The sequence below is a fragment of the Sciurus carolinensis genome, chromosome 6, assembly GCF_902686445.1.
Source record: "Sciurus carolinensis chromosome 6, mSciCar1.2, whole genome shotgun sequence".
In the NCBI taxonomy this organism is placed as follows: Eukaryota; Metazoa; Chordata; class Mammalia; order Rodentia; family Sciuridae; genus Sciurus; species Sciurus carolinensis.
This window is the reverse complement of record NC_062218.1, coordinates 115,656,495-115,680,571: the sequence shown is the minus strand read 5'-3', so window position 1 is coordinate 115,680,571 and position 24,077 is coordinate 115,656,495. Positions and strand designations below refer to the sequence as shown.

The window sequence follows — 24,077 nt, the reverse complement described above, 5'->3', positions numbered from 1 at the left end:
GATTGCTAGATAAATTGAGACCTAAAGAACTGGCAGGAGTTAATCAGCTGAAGAAGGTGGAAGGGTTCAGGAGACACATGTACCAACCAGCCTGAGAAGACAACATGCATAAGTCATGGAGGATAGAGACACATTGAGTAATTGAATTCATTTTGGTGGCCATTGAGAAATGAGAGAGGTAGGCAGGAAGCAAATCATGAAGGCTCTAATAGATTGTCTTATTAAATTTGGACTTTATTCCTAAGATATTGAGTAGCTGAGGAACTTGGTAGGGGACTAACTTGTCTGGAGTGGTGTTTTCTAAAGACTACTTTAACTAAAGACTCAATTGGAGGAAGAGAAATCTGAACTACAGCTATCAAAAGTCTGTAGCTGAGGAACAATGGTAAGGGAGATGAAGAGAAATGAGAGTGCTTGAAAAATAATTAGAAAGTAGAGTTTAGTTGGGTTTGGGTGCTGAGGGGAAAGGATGAGTTCAATTATTCTCTTTTTAATATGTTTCTACATATTCTGACAGATCAGATCTCTAAAATTAGTTTTAAATATATTCCACTAGTAGTAGATAATGGTAGTCTCTAATTCCATTGTAGCTGTTCTTTTTACTATAGCACAGTGCCATTGAACTCAGTGCTGCCTGATAATCTGATCCTATAAAGCTGAGAGGCAGGAAACTGAGCAGAGAGAAGAAGATATATATGTTTAAGGACACTACTGTACTGAAAAACCATGTTACATAGTAAGTAGTGTACCTCATGATAGTTTGGAAATCTCTTGTTTGAAAGTCTTTAGTTTGAAACAAAGGAATGATAGGATTTTGAGCTATTGGAAGGAAGAAAGGAGTACAATCACAAATGGTGCAAAAGACATATTGTGCGGTCAGGCGCTATTAAGGAAAATAAAGGATAACATTAATTGTAATAAGTAGTCTGATATTTTTGCAGTATAGCATCAGAAATATAAATACAAATGATGATAACAGGAAAAGAATTGGAAAAATATATCTTGTAGTTGTGAGAAAACATACATGATGAAATGTCAGGAGTAATATTTGCCATATCTCACTCAGTTCTCAGTTAAACACTAATTCTGAATGCTGACCTTTCTAAAACATTTCTAAACTTGGGTTTCAGCTGTCTCTATAAAATCTTGGAAAATATAGAGTTACTAACAAGGAACAAAATTGAGTGATTATTATAATCACATTTTATCCATAGTTTTTTGGGATACTGAAATTGCAAGAGAGGTAATGAAGGAGTGCAGTCACTTGTGTAGTCACCTGAAGGCAGGTGTAAATATTTTCCAGTTTATCTCCTTTAGTTTAGCTTAGGAAATTCATTTTCAGTTATCATTGGGGCAAGGTATTAACTTATTCTGATATTCTTTTATAATAACATTTAAAGCAGTATCTTTAAATGTTATGAATGTTATTTAAATGTTATTTAAGACTTGAATGATCAGAGAAATTTATGTTCTAATTAATACCTTTGTAAGTAAAAGTTAAGTTGAAAATCTGTTTTGGTGACTTTTTGTTGAAAGTTCATGAAAATGTCCTATACTCAAGGGTCATCTGTTGGAATATAAAGAATATCAATTGTAGCTCTGGCTACAGTTTTTAAGACTCTGTAAGAAAGTTGGTTTCAAGTAATAACGTGTATCCTTGAACAAGTCCAGCAAACTCTTTGAAACTATATGTCAATTTTTAGTGTGCTTTTAAAAATAGAAGGTTTTTAGAAAAAGCTGAGTGCACAAGTAAAACATGTAGTGTTTTAGTATTTCTAATATTTTATTGATAGATTTGAGGTCTGGTTAATTAGTAGATTATGTTGAGCTTCTACTGTGTACTTGGTAATCATGTTTATAAGAGACTAAATAGAAATTAGGAAAATAGAAGTACAGTTTGTATAATTCATTGTATTTGGAAAGTATAGCTGGGAATGTAGCTCAGTGGTAGAGTTGTGCATGAGGCCTTGGGTTCATTCTCAGTCCTAGGTGGGGAGGAAGATTAATATTTGAAAAGTATATTAATTTGCTTTTAAAAATCATTGACTATAAACATGTTGTGACATATAGAGGTACATAACATTGAATGGAAGGGAAAGTGGTGTTGAGATCAGAGAAGTTAGGCAAGTATCATGTCATGAGGGACTTTGTCAATTGAGGAAGAGTATAGATTTTTATTCTAAGTGAAATGGGAAACCAATAGTTGGAGAGTTTTAAGCAGGGAATATACCCAGTTGGTATCTTAAAAGGAGCACTGTGGTTGCTCTGTGAATAATACATTTTACTTGGTGTACAAGTAAAATCAGACCAGTTAATAGGCTTTTTACTCTTATTTTACCAGAGAACATATGGTGGCTTGTTAATAGAGCCGAAATAGTAATAGAACTGAGAAGAACTGATTAGATATGGGATATGTTTGGGGAAGATTTAATAGGACCTACTTATGAATTAGATGTGGGGTTTAATTCAAAGAGGAATCACTATGATTCCTACATTTGGGGCTTGAACAACTATGAAGATGAGTGGTGTTACCATTTCTTTAAATGGTCAGTAGGCGATGGAGACCTGAGCATGATTACAGATTGAAGTGAAGGCTCCATCAGAAGGAACAATGTGAAAAATTTCAAGGAAAGTAACTCCTGAGGTAGCAATGCAGCAAAGACAAGGGGTATACAAGAAGGAACTGATTGAGACTTTAGTGGAGGAGCTAGCTTTTTAAACCAGGAAGAGGGAGATAGAAGACAAATTTTAAGATGGAAGGGAAGTAAGTTGAAGATGCAAGTAGTATGACTTTATTTTCAATAAAATGCTAAACTTATTACTATATTCACTTATGAACAGCTTCCTACTAATTGTTTTGTACTCTTCCTATTAACTTTCTAATTTAACCTTTACTTAGTGTATATATGTATGTGATATATATGTATATATTTTTTCCTTTTTTTTTTTTAAATTTTTTTAACAGGTTGTAAGTTCCACAAATGGAGAGTTAAACACAGATGACCCTACTGCAGGACGTTCAAATGCACCCATCACAGCCCCTACAGAGGTAGAAGTGATGGATGAAACCAAGTATGTATTCATTTTGCTTGTTTTTAGTAACTTTGTTTCTTACACTCTGCATGTTTGAGATTTATAGTCATATACAATTATTTCAGAGAGAATTTTTTTCAGGGAATAAATGCATGCCAAATAAGTGGTATACTTAATTATTTTAATCACTAAATTTAAAATAGTGTTATTTCAGTAAATAATTAATAATAAATATTTTAAGAACTGTATCATTCTTGTTTATAAGAATAATATATTTTTAGTTTTTAATATTTAGGAGTTTTGCATGAAAGTTATTCCTGTATTATTGATTATATTTTTCTATAAGCTTAAGAATCAATTTCTTTCTAGAATGTTGCATGCTTTACTGTTAGTTTAAAAAATATAAATGATAATAATGTTGCTTGGAAAAATTAGGCATGAAAAAATAATGTGATCATTTCACTGTGGGCTATTTCTGATGATCTCTTTCTCTTTCTCTCTCTCTCTCTGTCTCTCTTATATTTTTTTTTTTTTTTTTTTTTTTTGTGTGTGTGTGTGGATATAGCTGCCAGAAAGTGTTGAACATGTGGTGAGTTTTCAAGTGTAGGCAGGCAGAAATAGCTCCATTGACTATAATTTCAAAGATTTAGCACTGCTTTTTTTTTTTTTAAACAAACCTTTTAACCTAGAAGCTACAATTGGTAAAAGTTACCTGAAATTCATATTCGCTGTCATTACCATCAGCTCTTTAGAAGCAAGAAATAATTGAGGAGCTTTTTTGCCTACTACAACTGTCTTCTGTCAAGTGACATTAATTTTGGGGCACTTTTTAATTGCATAGATGGTATGTGAATGCTGCTTTTGCTTATGCATTCGTTTTCTAACACTGGGTTTTTGATACTTTAAATAGATAGGCTTTTGAGTTAAGCTTTCTTTTTTTCCTGTTTGTCATTATTAAATATGCATAGCAGATACCCCTTCCCCCATAGCATCACTAAAACAGTATTTCACCTACTAACCAATTATTTATTGTCATTGCATACCATATTGGTAAATTTCTTTTTAAGCTGTCGCAACAGAGTAATTTAGAAATCCTCTAAATAGTTCTGATAATCACTGATATTATGAAAAGCAATATTTTTACTAGTAGAAACTATTGAATTTAAATACTTTCTGACATTTGCTTTTAGTTGCAATACTGTGCATAAAATGCTTTTCTCATTTTCAGGATTAATTTTGACTCAGCATGGAGTGAATAAAAGAAGTTGCTTAGGGTAGTGGATTTTGAAGCATTTTACTCATTCAACTCTTTTTAATTATGTCCAAGCATTATATAATTTCTTTAAAAAATGCTCATTTGCTGACAGCAAAATGAGACCACTTTTGTGAATATTTCTTTTTGAAGAACAGTTTAGTTTCCATTTTAATTAGTTTTGACTCTAGAATTTATGGACAGTGTGACTAAACATAAGAGTATTCCAAGTTATAATTAGTCAGCTCTTTATTTGTGTGTTTTTAAATAAAAAGTAAAAATAGCAGCTTATGTTTGTGAATTTTAGGTACCACCCTAAGGATAGCTATGAAAGTGTAGTGACGGTGTGGCAGGTTAGAATGTATCTATTCTTCGAAGTTAAACATGGACGGTAGAAAAGTATTATAAAGTCAGTAAAGCTGATATTTTATTATGATTTAAGCACCTAAAGTATTTTCTGACCAGTTTATATTCTCTGAGCTAAAAGTAGGATCCTCAGGATTTGTTCATATGTACAAATATTGCGAGTTATTTCTTTAAGCTAATAAAAACTTAAAAAAAAAAAACTGATAGAAAAAAAAAAGAAAATACCCGGGGGGGGGGGGGGGGGAGAATGGATGTAGAATCCTGTTTTCACCACTTATTTGTTACATTCTTCAAGTCTGTTTCTTTTTCTGTAAGGTGATGCTAATAATATCTACCTTATAAGTTATTGAGAAAATTAAATGTGATAAATCTCTGGTGTTTTGTTTGGCGCATGGCAGGTACTCAATAGCTGTTGTCATCCCTTTCTATTTCTTCATTATCAGCTTCCAGTGGCCTTTGAAATCTGTGTTCTTTCCGGGCTTGTGCTTGTTTCTTCAGTGTCCTAGAATATTACTTCCACTCCCACGCTCTTCTCTGAAACTGGCAATTCTGTGATCACATCCTTCTAGACTTGCTCTTAATCAAATCTGTTACATTTATCTGTTTGTTCATTCAATAGTTATACTATTAAATTTCAGAAATATCTGATACTGGTCTTGCTTTTAAGAAGGTTACAACTAGCAGGAAAGATTGTAGTTGTTTTAAGATTTATCAGTATGTTATCTATATTATGAAAAAAGTATTAAAATCTTAAAATTTGTAAAGAAAATACTACTTCCTGACTTGGATAATGAGAGAATGCTTTATGAAGGTGACTTTGAAGAATGGTGTATTAATTTATTTTGTTGGGATGGGTGTGGGGTGTGTGTTTATGGGTTCAGATCTCTTTCTGTAGGCTTTGGAGGACCAGAATGAATAAAATGATGGGAAGGCTATTCCTGAAGGAACTATTCTCAGTTGCTTGGAGCATCAGGTCCAGATTTCTTGGCATGACACCAAAGCCCTTCTCAATTTTCATAATCTGGTCCCTGACTATATTTCCCTTCCCCATTTTTCATTCTAAGGTCTATGTTCCATCAGTTTGTTAAGTCTGCCTTTGTTATGTTATTCTCTTTATGTATCTTTCACTTTCAAAAATTTCATGAAAACAAGACTTTTTTCATCTTCACATCCCCAATAGTCAAAAACAGTACATCTCAGTACATTATTAGTACATAATTGACTAAGTAATGTGATATACCAATGTGATGGAATGCCATCCAACAATATAAAGAAATGAAATTGAAAACATGTTAAGTGTAAGAAACCAGACAAGAGGCCACATATTATGTGATACTGTTTAAGTATACTCTCCAGAATTGGCACATATGCAGACAGGTACAGGAAATAGATTAGTGGTTGCCTAAGGCAGGGAAGAGGTGGATGGGAATGGCTGGTAATAGATAATGGGATTTCTTTATGGGGTGATGAAAATGTTATGAACTTAGTTAGTGGTGATGACTGTATAACTGTGAATGTACTGTACAGTATTGCATTGTACACTCTAAAGGGTGAATTTTATGATATATGAATTATACTCTAATAAAATTGTTAAGGGGAAAAAAAAAAGATAGCAACCCATGATTTCAGTGAAAGTTTATCTAGCTGGATTCCAGGAATCCTCAGAACTTTTTTGCCTCTTCACTAAAAACTCTTTGAATGCAAGGTTTTGTTTTTCCTTTTATCAGGCTAATTCTTAACATCTCCATAAGTTCCTTAATAAGTTCCTTATACCCTCATTGTCTGTGATTAAGAAAGCATAAGAATAATTTCCTTTTGTAGATTGCATCATATGACTGTCTTCCTTCTGTTTTCATTTTGCAGAGAACCTGCTAGGAACCTGCCTAGAATTCTGTTTCAGAATTTGTTTCCTTTTCTGATTGGCAGATTCTTTTGCCTCCTCCCATTATTTAAAATGTATTCTCTGTTGGACATTTTAGCATTCTCAAGTTTCTTAAAATAGTACCTCATTGGGACAAATAATTTCCCAATGACAGAAAATATTCCGTCCCCTCATGTGTAAGATGGCTTTTTAGTAATGAGTTTTGGCCTTATTTGTTTTAGTTGAGAATTTTGTTTCAAGGTCCTACAAATGATAGCATGCTCATTATTCCTTCCAGAACTTTAGGAGAACAAGATTTCCTTTAGTTTAGTTATTACTTTTTAAGTAGTAGGATAGCATCTGTTTTTGTTTTTTCCCTTCTTTTCCCCCTACTAACATGTACCAAACAGATTATTGTTTGATAATAGATTATGATGATATGTCAAGGCTTACATATCTCCAGAGAGACAGGAAGCACATCACTGACTTTCATACAGTATTTTCAATCCTAGCTTTGCATTATAATCACCTGGGAAATTTGAAAATATACTTAGGTTATACATTCAGAGTTTCTGATTTAACTAGTTCATCTGTGGTGAAACCTGGTTATCAATATTTTTCAAAAGTTTCCAGAGTGATTCTAAGGAACAACTGGGTTGAGTACCATTCATTTAATGCAAGGCATTGTAGGATTCACACTATAAGAGAGGGACAAAATGTTACTGAAATTCAGGGACCAGAGCATGTACTTCTAGCTGGGAAGATCAGAGAAGTCTACATGGGTAAGAATACTTTTGCAGTAGTTTTGAAAGATGAACATAATTGACAAGGGGAATTAGTGAAAGGAGTCATAGGGAAGAGGTTGAGCAGTGATGTGGAGCAAGGAAAAAATGAAGCAAGTTTGAGGAGTAACCCATGTAATTATTGAGACTGTAAAAACATCAATGGAAACTACAACCAGCTATATGCCCAGTCCCAAAGGGCCGTGTTAGTCAGGGAAAGAAATTTGGACATTATTTTTCTCACTCCAAGAAAGCAAGTTGTGATTTAAAGATAAGAAACAGTATGATCAGGTTGGACCTTAGGAAAATTAATCTAGCAGCAGTTATGAGCCTTTGTCACTTCTAGGTTTCATCAAGTTGCAGAAAGTGGCTCAAAATACAAACTAAGTTTTCCTGGTGAAAGTCGATAGATAATTTATTTTTTGGGTCAGTAGTCTCTAATGATTAAACTGTTGTTTAATAATTTTATTAGGATGCCAGCTGTGGTGACATATGCCTGTAATTCCAGTGACTAGGGAGGTGAGGCAGGTGGATCACAAGTTTGAGGCCAGCCTCGGCAACTTAGTAAGACCCTGTCTCAAAATATAAAAAGTGCTGGGGATGTAGTTCAGTGGTAAAGCGCTCATGGGTTCAGTTTGTTTTAGGATGATGGTCTGGGTCCATTTAGTTTCTAAGTATTCAGGACTTCGAAAATTTTAAAGACTTAAAATTATAAAGATTAACAAAACATGTTTCCTCAAGAAATCATCTTAATAAGAAAGAGAAAGGCATTAAAATTATGGTACAAAATAATAGAGTGTAACTTGTTTTAGAGGGTAAAAGAATTTTAGGTGCAAGGAAGGGCATGTGTAGAGATAAGGGAATATAAAAGACCATATGATGTGTTCTAGGAATAGCAAATAAATGTTTACTTTTAGTTCCCTTCCTTTTTCTGTTCCTTCTTCCCTGCTTAGTGTAACATGTGACTGGGAAGAGAGTGGACATAGACTGGAAGCCAAATTTGAAGAGCATTGCGGACTTAATTCTTTAGCCAATGGAGAACAATTGATGAGATTTAAGAGGAAAAGGACATGATTGTATTTATGATTGGCATTGTATTTATGAATGGCAGATCTGCGAATAGACTGGAAATTCCATTAAAGACTAAGCAATCATAGAGGCTGAATGAAAATTTCTGAAGTAAAATAGCATGAGAAGATGGGAAAATGTTTGCAAGTCTTCCAGTCTGAGACTTGCATGCGGATAGAGAGGAATAAAGTTGGAGATGCGGGTAGGCCTACATGTTCCTACCTGGAGTAGTTATGTGGATGGTCTTCCTGTCTTCCTGTCTGAACTCTTCTTGTTTATCTGAACAGCTCCTCATTTTTAAAAACCAAGAGATCCAAAGTTAGAAGTATTACATTTTAGATATTACTTTTAAGGGAAAAAAATTCTTTGTTCACGAATAAAAGATTAGATGTTATAAAATATTTTCTGTATACTCATCAACCCAGGTCAGGAGAAACTAGATTCTGAAGTCCTAAGTGGGTTGGTTCTGGGAAGTACAGTTAGTCTTGGCTGAAGAATGAGTTGGTGAGTTGTTGTGGAAAGGTAAGTAAGAACTTCTGATAGGAAATCATTTCAGTTTTGGGGTAGATTTGAGAGAAGTAAGTGTATTAAATAGATCCAGGAAAATAAAACAAATTCTAGATGAAGAGAAAGATAATGAATAGAGGAGAAATGGTGGTACACTATCAATAGCAAAGCCTTGGCCCTTGCTATCTGTGTTTCCTGCAAAGTTCAGGACTTTGATCCATTATGATTCTTGTATCTTAACAGCATTTAATGAAACAACCTTAGAATTCATCAGAAGAAGAACTTAATATTTATTTCCAAAAGATTTGGGAGTAGAGATGGAGCTTTAAAACTTTAGATTAGCTACTGAAAGATGTCAGAGAATGATCCTTCCTTGGGAAAACTTGTTGGCTCAGTGAAACAACATAAGGAGTAAGAAAGAGAGGGGAGAAGGCAGCATTAACAAGAACCTGATTTTAATGTTTGGTAAGTTTAATCAGTTTCCTCAGGTTAGTTGCCAATACCTGAAGAAATCCCAAGTGAGTATGAACTAATGAGTAAGAAAATTAAAGCTGCAAAGAGAAAATATATTTAAAATGTTTTACTTTTTTCCCCAGTTCTGAGAGTTTTTTAATAGAAATCACTGTTTTTATTATAAGTGTGGATAATTTTCTAAGATCAGATAATTGAATTTATTGATAAAATAATTTGCTCTTATTATCTATGAGAACTGTTGTATGTGCTACTTCCTGGAATCCTTGCTTTTATTACAGTAGTTATTCATATTAACTGGTGTCCACACACAGCTTTCAACCATACCAAGGGCTAAAATTACTTTGATTGTTTTTACATATTTGTCTGTGTCATGTAAGTTGAAGGCTTGGGTCCATATAGAAACCTCAGTGCTCAGCGTATAGCATCCAGACTGAGGCTCTTTTGGAAATGGACAAATAGGAGAAGTGACCCTGCTATTACATTTAGAAAGCAGTGCTTCTTAACCTTGGAATTGAGACTCCTTTAGGAATCTACTGCAAATTATTTTTCTCCAAAGCAGAATAATTCAGGCACTACAATATATTCATTTTATAAGGCTTTACTAGAGTTTGTGGTCCTTGGCTATGAGCTGTAAAGCTAGAATATGCTTTAGAAATTGGAGTAAATTCTAGAAATTAGTTGCACATAGGTCACAAATCTTTCATTTCTTTAGTAATTATTAAATGAATGTCAACTTTATGCTAATTTGTTGTAATATATCTGCAAGCAAGCCCTTAGAAATATTAAATTCTAATGTGAAGGAATATTATGAATAAATCTCTAATTAGTAAGTAATTAGAGGAAAATAAAACAGTGATGTTATAGAGTGACTATGTGAAAGTAGTAGTTTCTGATTACTCAAGAGACAATTGAGGTGAGACCTAATTTATTAACCACTAAGACTATAAATCATCTGTTTGGAAATGAAATGATTTTTGAGAAATTAGCCCCAGAATAAAACACCAGTTTTCCCCTTAACTTGCGTAATTGTGTATTTGAGAACTGTATGCATGTTGGATGCATTCATATCACATAAAGCAATGCTGCCCTCTGCTGGTAGTACTCTTAATAGCAGGGCAGCCCTTTGCAAATGTATTTTATGGGATATCTTTCTGAAAAATGGAAGTCTTTGTTTAGGTTGTTTTTGTACTTAAAGGACTACCATTAGAATTCATCTGTGAATCATATTTAGTCTTAAATGCTTGGTATGGTTTTCTGTACTTGATAATCAAGTACAAGTACTTATGCTATTGAAAAAGGTTTACTTAAGAAATGGGATGAACCTGGCTCAAAAACAATACTGTAAAAATAAACTAGGCAATGTGAATTATAAATGCAAGTGTGAAAAGTATGGTACTTGAGCTTGTTCCTCAAAACTTGTATTTCATTAAATTTCCTATTCTAAAAGGTTTATATAACTTAAAGTACGTTTTTAGTAGAAAATTTTGAAAAGAATATACTTTGGGATTTGAAAGGACAAATAATAGTATTTAGGAACAATGAACATTATTAAAATAACTTTGTATTAAATAATGATTTTCCAATGAAGTATGACCAGATTCTTAAATGTAATATTTTCAGTGTTTGACCTTTCTACTAAATACCATTTTTTTTCATGTTTTGCTTTCTACCATTTGCACATTTTCTGACTATTTTCTAAGTCTTTTATTGAAAGATTTATTTTAGAGTAATGATTTTCATCTCATAAAATAATTTGGCTTTAATGTTTTATTTTGCCTTTATATTTAAAAAATTTATATAACAGATTTGAGAAAGCACTAGATAGCTAGTGTTAAAAAAAAAATTTGACTTTTTTTTCTAAATCCAGGAAAAAAATCTTCTGGTAGCTTTTTTCCAGCTGGGTAATTCGTTGCAGTTTTTTTTGTGGTAGTCACCTCAGTGAGGTAAAATTCATAAAGATTCATAATTATACATATTTCTCATTGAATCTTTGTAAGTTGGTAGCATGATTTTGAATTACTTATGTTCTGTGGTCTAGTCATTATGTACTATTTTGGTATACTTTGAAAAAAATGCCATTGTGTAATTTGGTTTCCAGTGTCCCATAGAAATTCACAGTCATGGCATATATTCTAGTAAATGACTTGAAATTATTTTAAAGTAATGTTTATAGAGAGATTGTGTTAGCATCTATTTTATTGAAAGATATAAAATATCTAACAATTATACTATCTTTTATAATCTTTTGCTGGATAGGATACTTGAAACTGCATAATGTCTATTCTCAGTTTACAGATATTGAATTAATATTCTTTTAGAATGTAAGTTGATAAGAATTACAGGAATGTTTTCATATGATCATATTTTTTTTGAATCACGATCTTTGAATTGACAGATTTTGGTGATGGAATCACCATGTACTTAAATATATGCCTTACTTTTTTCAAAACTATAATACACACGCTAGACATCACTAGAAAATCCAAGGATAGCTGGCTATGCATACTTATCCCAATAATAAACTTAACCCCAGGAATTAAAGGTGACTTTAAAAGGGTTAAAAAAAAAAAAATAGTGTCTCACTGTATGTGATGGGATATTGTGGTAGATAGACTTTCTTTTAAGGGATATTCTTGGGATGTTTCTTGGGGTATTCTGGTAGATTGACTTTCTTTCAAGTATAAGGAGGAAAAAGCCATACCTTCATACCTGTGTTTGAAAAACTGCCAGGTTTTTAGGTTGTGTGTGTGTGTGCGTGTGTATGTTTGTGTATGGTTTTCATTTTTAATTTTGGATGAATGCTGATCAGTGATTCTCATTTAATTTTTATTTCATACCAGCCTCAGCATTGTTCTACAGCAGCCACAATGTATTTGCATCTTCTCATGACTAAGTTTAAATAATTATCTCAAGGATCATATCTAGACTCTTCCCCAAGGAATAAAAAAATCAAGACTATATTATTTTAAGTATGTACAAACTGAATTAGAAACTGCATCACCTTGATTATGCTATTTTAAATGTTAAGTAAAATTTTGCTTTAATAACTTAGGATATGCTTGACATTCTTCTTTAACCATTAAAGAATTAAAAAGTTGGACTGGGGTTGTAGCTCAGTGGTAGAGTGCTTGCCTAGCATGTGTGAGGCACTGGGTTCAATTCTCAGCACTGCATATAAATAAATAAAATAAGGGTTCATTGACAACTAAAAAAGAAAAAAGAAAAAGTACCAGGCTTTACATTCTATTAATCTATTTTCTCTCTTCCAGTTTTTAAATATGATGGGAAATATTGATACATGGATTTTGACTTTCTCTTTGTATCTTTGGAATCTGAACTGATTTCCAGTGAAAATGAAATCCCCAGTATTAGGATCATTATTGCCTTTCTAATAGTGGTGTCAGCAATCATGTATAAATACCAAAAAGAAAGGGAGAGACCTCTTAGGATGAACTTCATAAAAATGTGCCACTGTCAGAGATTATTGATCATTCTAAATAACATGTCCTGGGTCAGTGGAGATTCCGAATACCATCGCTTCTCATTTCTTGAACCAAAGCCTTTTGAATTAAGTGCCTCTGTTTTATGTTACACAGAATGTCTTGCTATAACTAAAAGGCATGTTGATGAGACACAAGAGTAATAACTGCCATAGTTTCACTAATATATGTGCTTCACTGGTGTGTTCAGTATCTTTCACTAGCCTGTTGCTTTTTATGACCACTTAAGATGATGTTATATATTCAAACTTTGATAATTTTAGTACTTTTATAATAAAAGAATATTTCCTTTATCTGCAGGTGCTGCTGTTTTTTCAAACGAAGGAAAAGGAAAACCATACAACGCCACAAATGACTCTGGACACAGACAGATCATGGGGAGTTACTTACATGTTCATCTGCTGTCTTGTGATTAAAATCATCTCTGTAGTGACCACATATATTTTCAAGGACTCACTCTTAGAAACAAAAATGTCATACTTTCATACTTCGTTTTGTGGTTGTCTTACATTCATATTTTTTTCTAATTTAACTTTTATGGAAGCTTTAAAGTTTTGTCAAAACATGAGTGCTTTGCCCATCAATGAATAGAATGGACCAATGAGGTGGCTTTAATGAATACAGTTCTATAGGACATTTTTCAGAAGCTCTTCTCCTGTTGTAGAGAACAGAACAGTATCTTAAGTGTCAGACAGTTATATACCTAATTTGATTTTTTATATATTCTGTAAGAGCATAATCAAACAGGAATTTTCTTCCCAATGGATAATGCAACCGAGAAAACAGAGTTGCCCAAATGTCTTTTTAAAAAAATTATTCCTTGAGAAGTTCATTTTTTGTAACATCTGCATTGATTTCAGTATTACTGATGGTACTGTTATTCATGGATCATATTAACATTCTCTCTGTGAAATCATGGTACAGTCACTGCCCAGAGGTACTGAGGAAAAAGCTCTATGAGTTCAGCAGATGGTTTGGTAAAATGAATCACAATAAGTGCGGGAAATATGAGCTCTGCTTTTGTTGCACCACTATGTGATAAGTACAGTGTTGTAGGAGTGGCAAAAGCGCTTATTTTTTAAAAATGCAAAATATTTGTATAATGTAACTTTATGCTTCCAGATAATAATGTATGTTAGATAGCAAGAAATGAATGCTTTGAAAAGTGACATATGTTGGAGATTTTTTTTTTTTTTTAAATACACTAAGGAAAAGAAATAAATGTGAACCTCGTTGCAATGTGTAAGGTTGAACCTAAGGAGACCCACTGAAACCTACTGCTGAATGACTACATTCTCCCTTAAGCAGAAAACGTTGGATGTGCCATGCAATGGTGTCTTGTTTATTATTTTGCTCTTTGACTAAAAAAAAAAAAAAAAAAAAAGACCCCCAGCAATAAAAACTGGGTCACTCTTTTTCCCTCTGTGCACATTAGTCTCTTGTATTCAACTTTGCTAGTTCTTGGAATTTTCCTACCCTTTAGTATAATTTTGGTGATTGGAAAATATTTTGGAAGGATGAGTCAGGTGCTTTGCCTCCATAGTCTTTTGAAGTGCCTGCATATGAACAAAGTAACAATTCTGTAAAAAAAGAAGCCCATTCCATTCTTCAAGTATGCTTTGTTTTAAGCCATAAGGACACAGGTATACTTTTGTCAAGGACTACTAGCCAGAGTTTTCAAGAAGGGTTAGAACAAAGACTGGCTAGAAATATTACATGTTGATCAAATCTCATATTCACCTCTCATTTATAAAATTGTTGCTCCTTCCATGCAGTCTCTTCTTTGTCTTTAAGTGTGTGCCTCCAGGCATGCTTATTTATTTTTATTATCTCAAGGTAACATTTAAAATGTGTATTAAAGTAAATAAATCCACATTTTTTACTTCATTATTACATTTACAGGGATTTAATTGTACTTTGTAATTTATTTTTCTTATTAGCCAAAAGTTCAGTGCATTGTTTGATGAATTAGGCACCCATATGAACACCATAAATCAGGAAATTATTTATCATTGTTACTCTGAAACCTATGAATGATCTTTTCTTGATTTTAAAGACCTACTCTCAGCCTGGAAAACATTTGCTGTATAATTTGGTCAACAGTTTCCATTTCTGTTTCTTTGTATACTGTCATGATGTCTTAAACTACAGGAGTCACATACTGAGTTTTTATTTTTGTTTGCTTTGAGTAAGGCAAATGGATGTTTTGGCCATTATAATGTGAAACCACTTCTTTCTTTACAGTATTTGACCAAATTTGTGTGTCTATGATATTTGTAAATACATGCGATACCTGTATTTCTTATCATAAGTCTATTTAGTTTTATTCTCAGTAGGGTTTTTTGGACTGTACAGTGTTTATATGATCTGAACTCCTTATACATAAGAAGGTGTGTATAATAATCCAATTATGGACTTAAATATTTTGAAAGTATAAATACCCTTATTTGCTGCAAAGACCAGTGTGTAGGCATTTGCTTTTTAGCAATATTTTTAAGTGCTCCATTTTAATGCCAAGGAATAAGTCTTTTGGCAACTCAAACTGGTCAATAATAGGTAATGCAGGTATGTTCAGGTGAAGCCAACGATGTTTTGCATTTTTATGCTTCTTTTCTGTCAACACTAATGAAGTCAACATTGCCTGAATGTCTGAATAATGAAACACATCCCTGTTTAAAAGTATGTAACTGAAAAAGAAATAAAAAATAAAGGTAGTTTTTTTAAACTTGCTCTTTCCCCTTTCCTCTAATCACAGGCAAAATAATCCCATTCACTAATTTAAGAGAGAAATTTTAAAAATTCAGTTGATTCAGTCTATTACATGTGGGAAGCAGAATTAAAGGAATATGATTTTGTTATTTTTTAAAATTTGTTATTTTGATTTTATTTTTGCTTTCCTTTGTTGGAATGCAATTGTAAGGAGCACATACCAGGAAGAATCTAAACTTTCATTTTTAATTAAAAAAATTCTATGAACTACTTAATAGAGCAATTAGTTACAACTGTTTTCTAAACAAGGAAGTAAACAATAATTGTATTCCTTTTAGAAAATAAATCATACTGTTCACAGAAATTCAGTATAACTAATCCAATTTTGAATGAATGACTCTAAAGTCCTTGCAGATGGAAAGCACATATTTCTGATCATAATTCAGTTTATCATGATACTAGGTGCTTTAAAGGTTTTTACCAAAAAAGGCATTAATGGTGCTGTATTTACTGAAGATTGCTATAGATAAGATATGACAAAGCAGCACACTCAGCCCATGAATAGTGTGTGCACTAAGTACTAGAGACATTAAGAAACAGGAGTAAAATCTGAAGATGATGTATAACTTTTAAAAGGCCCTATTTAGAAAAATCTCACCCAAGATTGGGGTTCCAGTCTTAATGATTATGTGTTGTATCAGTAAGAATATTTTGAACTGCAAGTGATAGAAACTTATGCTGGCTTAAGCAATAAGACTGTACATTATCTCATTGAATGTCAAAATCCAGTGGTAATACTGGCTTCAAATGATGATGATAAGATGAGAATCTTTTTCTCCATATCTCTTGTGTTACTTTCCACCTTGATTTTTCACTTCTCATATATGATGGTAAAGTGGCAACCCAGCAGCTTTACTGTATGTACCATGTTAGTAACTACAGTAAAAACAACACCATTTTTCTCAACAGTTTCAATGAAATCCTGACCCCCCTCCCCCCAATTAGTGTACAGCCTCACCATTGAGCCAGTTACTATGGACAGGGCATCTGTTCTACCAATGTTTGAGACTGAGTTATGAATCCACCTTTAGAAGATGTTTGGAACTGAGGGGGCTGCCCAAAAGTAAATCAAGATATTATAATCAAAAGGAAAGTGACTAGCTATTGAGCAGGCAAAACAAACAGATAATCTCATCATACTAAAGGAAACAAAATACAGCATAAAGGCAAATCCAATTGTCTTAAGTTAGAAAACATTTTTCCCCAAAACTGTATAAACTTGGATATATTATTAGAAGTCATTTATACAGTGAGTGGGTACCTTTGAAAAATGTTTGGGACTCGGGTGTAAAGAAAAGTTACAAGTATCTTATTTGGTATGTTCTTGTTTTTCTTTAGTTTTTCAGAATTTTGGTGATAGAATTGAGTTAGAGTTAAAGTACTTTTTTTTTTTTTTTTTAAATAAGAGTACAAATAAGTGTGATTATAAAACTTTGCCAATGTTCAGGATAACTAGTTGCTTCTCGGCCCACGTTCAGACCCATCTAAGTTATTAGGACATTTGCTTCTTCATAAGAACATATGGATCATAACCAAAGAAAGGAATATATATATATACACATATATAATATACATTCATATACATACATACATGTATATATGTATTTCAGGTAACATTGCTGGGATGTTAAATTGGTTTTGTTAGAATGACTGTTCATAGGGATGTTTACCATACTGTAATTTGAAAAAACATTCCTGCACTTCTCTGGACTAGAGGTTGGCAAATTATTTTTTAGGAAAGTTTGTGCTTTATGAACCAAGAGGTAAAATTGAGGCTTTTATATACTTAAGTAATGAGAGAGAAAACAAATTTCCACAAATATTTTATTGATGAAATTCAAAATATATTAATACTTGAATACATTTTTTTGCAATTCAGGTCTGCTAATGATAAGAGTGGAATTATTTTGAAGGGATTATATGCCATGTAGTTCAGATTTGAAATTGATGACAAATATTCATCTTTTAATGGTGATCTGTAATTTTTCATATTTCATCTTTGAAATTTTTTTCCACAGAAAGGTATTACCAAAACTGTCATCAATCTTTGCATGTGTGACTTTGAGCATATTTATAATTTGAGAGAATTTATAGAATTCTGCATTCTCTTGATATTTGCCTTTTAATGTATCATTGCAGATTAATCACTTTCTATTGAAAGTTAGGTAGAGTCTCCTTGATTGTACTATTAAATGGATTTTGCATTAGGGAAATTTCCTGTGCAATTGCATTGAGTTCCAGATATATAGCCTGAAATATATTGAGACTGGAAAAGACATCCACTGCAAATTTGTGTGGGAATGCATATCACACTTCTTTTAACTTGATAGCATGGGAATTGTGTTAACCAGCTTGACATTACTTGTGATTTAAATAAGTTATCAAAATGCTTGTTGCAGTGTAAGTCACATTAAAGGGCTGTTTTCATTGTAACTTTAGATTGGATTTATTAACACTATCAGGCCTGTAACAAAAGCTAATTTTCAAAATTATTCAGTGTTTGGTAATAGTAACAGGGTGGTTCATCTAAAAAAAAATTTAGTACCGTTTTGAGGTAAAAAAATTGCAATAAAACTTCACCACTGCCATTGAAAGTGGTTAATTTGGGCAAATCATGATATTCAACTTTTATTTCTGACAAAACTTAATAGACCTAGTGATAGTTAATTAAGACTTTGCTAGTTCAGTAACATAATAGTTTCAGGTATTTTCCACATATCTGTTGATTCACATATGAAGAATTGTCAACTTTAAACATCCTACTTTTCATAGGCTTTGTAAATTTTGTCTAACCCAGCTTTTCCTACTCTACACATTTTTCTACCACTATCAATTACAGCACATCTTAACAGATTCCACTTCAGGTTGGACTGAACTAGTGTTTTCTGGACTTTGAAAATGCTTTCTCCTGTAGTTGTTCCATACAGAGTATCTTTAAGGCTAATTCTGGAGTCACTTCAATTTCAGCATTGACTTCTTAAGTAAGTAAAAACTGGGCAGTATTGGTCACATTTGTTAACTCATCAAGAGTCAAGGAAAACTATTTGATATCATTTGCCTTGTTTATAAATATTCATTGTTGTGACACCATGGGGTCCTAATGTATTCAATCATATTCTTGCCAGGAAGCTAGTTTATTTTGCCAGGAACAAGTTCATTTTCTCTGGACACACTTTCTGGCTGCTGCAATCAAGCATAATTAATATACCATTAGTAAACAGCTTTCTTTGCTTGGCTAACAAATGAGTTACTCACAAATTTACTTGGATCACCTTCATTCTCATTTATGTGTGTATGGTGGTGGTGATGGTGTGTGAATAGATTCTGTGATGAGATATTTTTGTTTTTCTAATTGTTCTAACTGTTGGTTTCCTGTGAGTGGAATACTGTGAGGAGTACTTAATCTGGTAATGTTGAAATATATTCTTTTAGCACAGCTGAAGTATCATTGCATAATAAACATAATGCTTTGACATATAATTGTATAACAAAACAATCTACACTCCACTGTGCCTTAAAATTGCAACACTCAATGATCACTTTACTTTCTTCTGACATTTTAAATATGCAGCAGTAATAAAGAATAATAAAATGTATGTATGACAATATGTGTGGCACTTGAAATACTGTTGAATTATAGTCACTACTGAGATTTATAGTGGTGTTAAAGAACAGTGCAAAGCAATGAAAGTGCCCCATATGGTCTCTGTCACAAATGTTCAACTCTGCTTTTGTACCATGAAAGCAGCCATAGACAATATGTAAACAAGTGAGCATGGCTGTGTTCCAATAAAATTTTAATTATGGACACTGAAATTTGAATTTCATATAATTTTTATGTGTCATGAAATACTCTTTTTTTTCAATAATCAAATAATGTAAATACTATTCTTGCATCTTGGGCTGAGCACATATAGGAGGTGGGGTTGGATTGGCCTACTGACCATAGTTTGCCAACCTCTGTTCTAAACTATGTTAAAAAGATTGGGTGTTTGAGATAAATTTTTTTAAATCTAATTGAATGAAATTACTTACCAAAAGATGATCTTTCTTCTCTGTACAAAAGAAAGAGACATTTTAAAATTGTACCAAGAATTATAATTTACACCACAGCATGTATGGGAGTTAGAAATAAAGCTAATGGGGTAAATCTGACTCCCACATGAATTTAGATATTGAAACAGTGTGTAGACTTGGGAAGAACATGAGTTTGGGGATAAAAAAAAGTGTAATCTGAATCCAACCTCTTTACTTGTGAAAACTAGCAAATTACTTGATTTCTTGGCCTAAGTTTTTTCACTTCAAGTTAAGAGATAATGCCTACTTTGCAGAGTGACTTGAAGGATTAGAAACAATATTTTTAATAGCTCTTACTGTGAGGTGCCTTTTCTTATTACCTTCAAGGTAAAATACTTACCAAAATTTAAATTTGAGTAACAATGATGGCTTAGATTGAAGCCATCATTCCATCATTCCTATCTGTGTCCAAATTCTATCACACTACACATTGCCTGTCTTTCCTCAGTGATGTTACTAAATTAAAAATGATTAATTTCATGTTAATAAAAGTGAAAAATAGAAGAAGGTCAGGGCAAAGCACTTGGTCAAGCCACTGTAATCTTATGTTAAAATCAATATCAATGCATTAAACCAATGTGGTTCTCTTTATGATAACCCTTCACCACTTGAATGCCATTAGCTATTTATCAGGTGCCTTGCTGAAATCCTGATAAATTATTCAGTCTATTTCCTTGATGTGCCATTCTTATTATCCCATAAAAAACAATTGGGTTTTAGTTTGACATGACTTCTTTGTGAAACCATGTTTGTTCCTAATTATATTCCTTAAAGTTATTACCATTTCTATTTCTAATACTTATAAATTGACTTTGAACTAATTGTCTAATCTTACATGAAATGTTTACTAATCTGTAGCTCTATCATCCACTTTTTTCTTTTACAAAAACATCAGGAGTTTGATTTCCTGCTCTACTCTTTTTTTTTTTTTTATCTTGTTTCCTTTGCCACCTGTGGGGTTCTAACTATGAAATTTGTCCAGATCTGAATTTGTTTTTTTAAGTGTGTGTACCTATGATGACTTTTATTTCCTTCTTCCCATAGCCCACCCCTCTACAACTTGAATGTTATTTTTAAAAAGACATTTTAAAAAGTCTGAGTCTTAATTTTCTTTACTTGATACATAGTTTACAAAAATATTTTCTGTTTGCTTTAGCATTTTAAAAAATCCCTAATTGGGAAGCATAAGGTTTTTATAATTTATCATATTCATTTGCTATTTAGACTATTTCTTCAGGTGTTTTTAAAAGCTGAGCTTGTCCAGAGACAAGACACCCCCTCCCAGCTTTTTTCCCCAAACTTCTCTTTCCTTTAGAATCATTTTTTAATTGCAGGATGGGAGTCAGAGTTATGAGTTCCCTTCACTAGGTATTGTAGGTCTTAAGATGAGATGCTTAAATTATCTTAAATACCTGACACTTCACTATATTAGTCAATTCTACTTGTCATTTTTTGGTGATCCAAAGTAGTTGCTTCAATTTTTAATCTGTTTTCTGACTAGATTTTTGACATTTTCAGATGCTCTGCTTTAGTAGAGTAAGAGTGAAATGAGATGCCTGAACAATTGGAGTTTGCTATCACCACTAAATTTTGTATTAAGTATTTTGTACTCTTTTGAACACCCATGCCAGACAATGGGTCATGAGCTTAAAAACCTCGTTTTCTTTCTTTGGTCTGGCATTTTGGTAATGAATTTTCCTTTCTCGTTTGCCCAATATTTTCCACAATGCATTCTACCTTGAGGGCACTGGATTTCTTCTCAAGAATATATTTTTCTAGTGCCCTTCTCTGATTCTCCCTTCTCACGTGTTTTCTAGTCAGAAACTTCATTATGCCCAGTGTCAATGGCTCCTATGTTGTGTTCTCAGTGTCCTGTTTTTATCTCATTCTTCTGTTCATAGTTTTTGTCTGTGCATTAGTGTGAAGATTTCTTGATATTTTCAGACTCCTTGCTCAGATCTCTTGAGTGACCCCCTTGGTCACCTCCAACCTAATAGTTTGTGTAATAAACACTTGTGGTTTTTACTTTGTATTTTCGTCTCATCCTTATTCACTGTAAAAATCACTTTAACCTATCCCTTATAATCTTACCAAATCTCATGAGAGTACATTCATTCTCATGATCTTAAGTTGTGCCTTGAAAACTAAAATTTCATTTTATGTGTAACCAGTCTCCCCACATCATTTGTTAAAAAGGCTGTCTTTTCTCCAATGTATGTTTTAGGCACCTTTGTTAAGGATCAGATGACTATGGATGTGTGGTTTTGTCTTTGTCCTCTATTCTGAACCACTTGTCTGTGTATCTGTTTTTATGCTAGTACAATGCAGTTTTTGTCACTGTAACTGTAGTATAATTTGAAGTCAGGTATTGTGATGCCTCCAGCTTGGCTTAAAGTTGCTTTGGCTATTCTGGGTATTTTATTTTTCCAAATGAATTTTAGAACTTTTTCTTATAGTTCTGTGAAGAATTTCACTTTTTTTTTTTTTTTTAAATGGGGGATACAATGAATGTCCATATTACTTTTGTTAGTATGGCCATTTTAACAAGACTAATTCTGCCTATCCATGAATATGGGACATCTTTTGAACTTGTTGCATCTTTTTCAGTTTCTTCATTCAATGTTCTATAGCTTTCACTGTAGAAGTCTTTCACCTTCTTGGTTTAATTTATTCCTGTTTTTTTTTTTTTCTTTCCTTTTTCCTTCCCTCAAGGCTAGTGTAAATGTGATGTTTTCCTGATTTCTTTTTCAACAGATTCATTGTTGGTGTGTAGGAAAGCTCTTGATTTTTGCATGTTCACTTTGTAACCTGCTACTTTGCTGAATTTATTTATTAACTCTGGTAGTGTACTTGTGGAGCTTTCTGAATCTTCTAAGTATAGGATCATGTCATCTGCAAACACTGATAATTTGACTTCTTCCTTTCCTGTTTTTATTTCTTTTATTTTCTTCTTTTGCCAATTGCTCCAGCTAGAATTTCTAGTACTATATTGAATAGAAGTGGTGAGAATGGATATTCTTGTCACAGATTTTAAAGGAAATGCTTTCAGTTTTCCCCTATTCACTCTGGTGTTGTCTTTAGATTTGTCATATATAAACTTTATGATGGGATGTTAAGTTCCTTCTATCCCATGTTTTTCAGTGTTTTTATCATGAATTGGTGCTGAATTTTGTTGAAGGTTTTCTCTGCATCTATTGAGATATCAGTGATTTTTGTCCTTAATTCTGTTTGTGTGATGAATTATGTTTATTGATTCACGCATGTCAAACCATTCTTTACATCCCTGGGATAAAACCACTTGGTCATGATGTACAATCTACTTAATATGTTGTTGAATACAATTTGCTAATATTTTATTAAGAATTTTTGTATCTAAGTTCTTTAGGAACATTTATCTGTAGTTTTCTTTCCTTGACATGCCCTTATCTGGCTTTGGTATGAGGGTGGTACTGCCTTCATACAATGAATTTAGAAGTATTCCATTCCTTTCTGTTTCATGGAATAATCTGACGAGTCTTGAAATTAGTTCTTTAAAGGCCTTGTGGATTCAGCTGAGAATTCAACTTGTCCAGGGCTTCTCTTTTGGAAGGATTTTTATTACCGTTTCTATCTCATCATTGGTTATTGGTTTGTTTAAGTTTTCTATGTCACCTTAACTCATTTTTTTGCAGGTCACGTGTCTAGAAATTTATTCTAGGTTTTCCAATTTATTGGAGTATAAAGTTCTCAAATAGTCGCTAATGATCATCTGGATTTCTGTTATCTGTGATGATTTCTCCTTTTTCACCTCTAATTTTATTAATTTGTATCTTCTCTCCTTTCATTTGGTTAGTTTAGCTAAGGGTTTATCAATCTTGTTTATCTTTTCAAGGAACCAAGTCTTCATTTCATCAGTCCTTTGTATTGTTCTTTTATTTTCAATTTTATTAATTCTGGCTCTCATATTAATTATTTTCTTCCTTCTACTAGTTTGGATTGGTTTGTTCTTGTTTTTCAAGGACAGTGAGATTCATCATTAGGTTGTTTTGGGGGGATCTTTCTGATTTTCTTATTTGGCATACATAGCTATAAAGTTTTCTCTTAGAACAACCTTCATAGTGTGACCAAGGTTCTGGTATGTTGTGTTCTATTCTTGTTTTATTATAAGAATTTAGAAAAATTTCCCCTGGTCAAGGTCGGTCGCCATCGCGGAGCAAGCCAGCAGACAAGCCAGCAGAGCTAGCCAGAGGGTGAGCCAGCTTGCCTGACCCCCACACTGAGGTCAGGCGCCATTGCTGAGCCTGCCTGCCTGCCCCACCTACTGCTGAGGGACACTGCAATTTGCCTCTGTGCTGATTCAACGCATCTTCCCTGGGGCTCCCCAGGTTCTTTATAGACTGGTGCAGGTA

General features: G+C 33.0%; 1 protein-coding gene across 10 annotated transcripts in view; it reads left to right on the top strand.

The window, feature by feature from the left end:
• Positions 1 to 19,413, top strand: part of Csnk1g3 (casein kinase 1 gamma 3) — a 102,222-nt gene extending 82,809 nt beyond the window's left edge. For 6 of the 10 annotated variants that reach the window (XM_047555071.1, XM_047555069.1, XM_047555070.1 and 3 more), the window contains 3 exons: positions 2,966 to 3,072; positions 3,599 to 3,622; positions 13,144 to 19,413. In XM_047555071.1, coding sequence (XP_047411027.1) covers positions 2,966 to 3,072; positions 3,599 to 3,622; positions 13,144 to 13,198 — 186 coding nt within the window. In that variant the 3' untranslated portion in view covers positions 13,199 to 19,413. Of the gene's footprint in view, positions 1 to 2,965; positions 3,073 to 3,598; positions 3,627 to 13,143 lie in introns of those variants that run through there. The other 4 variants (XM_047555073.1, XM_047555072.1, XM_047555077.1 and 1 more) reach the window with 2 other exon arrangements.
• The last annotated feature ends 4,664 nt before the right edge of the window (positions 19,414 to 24,077 follow it).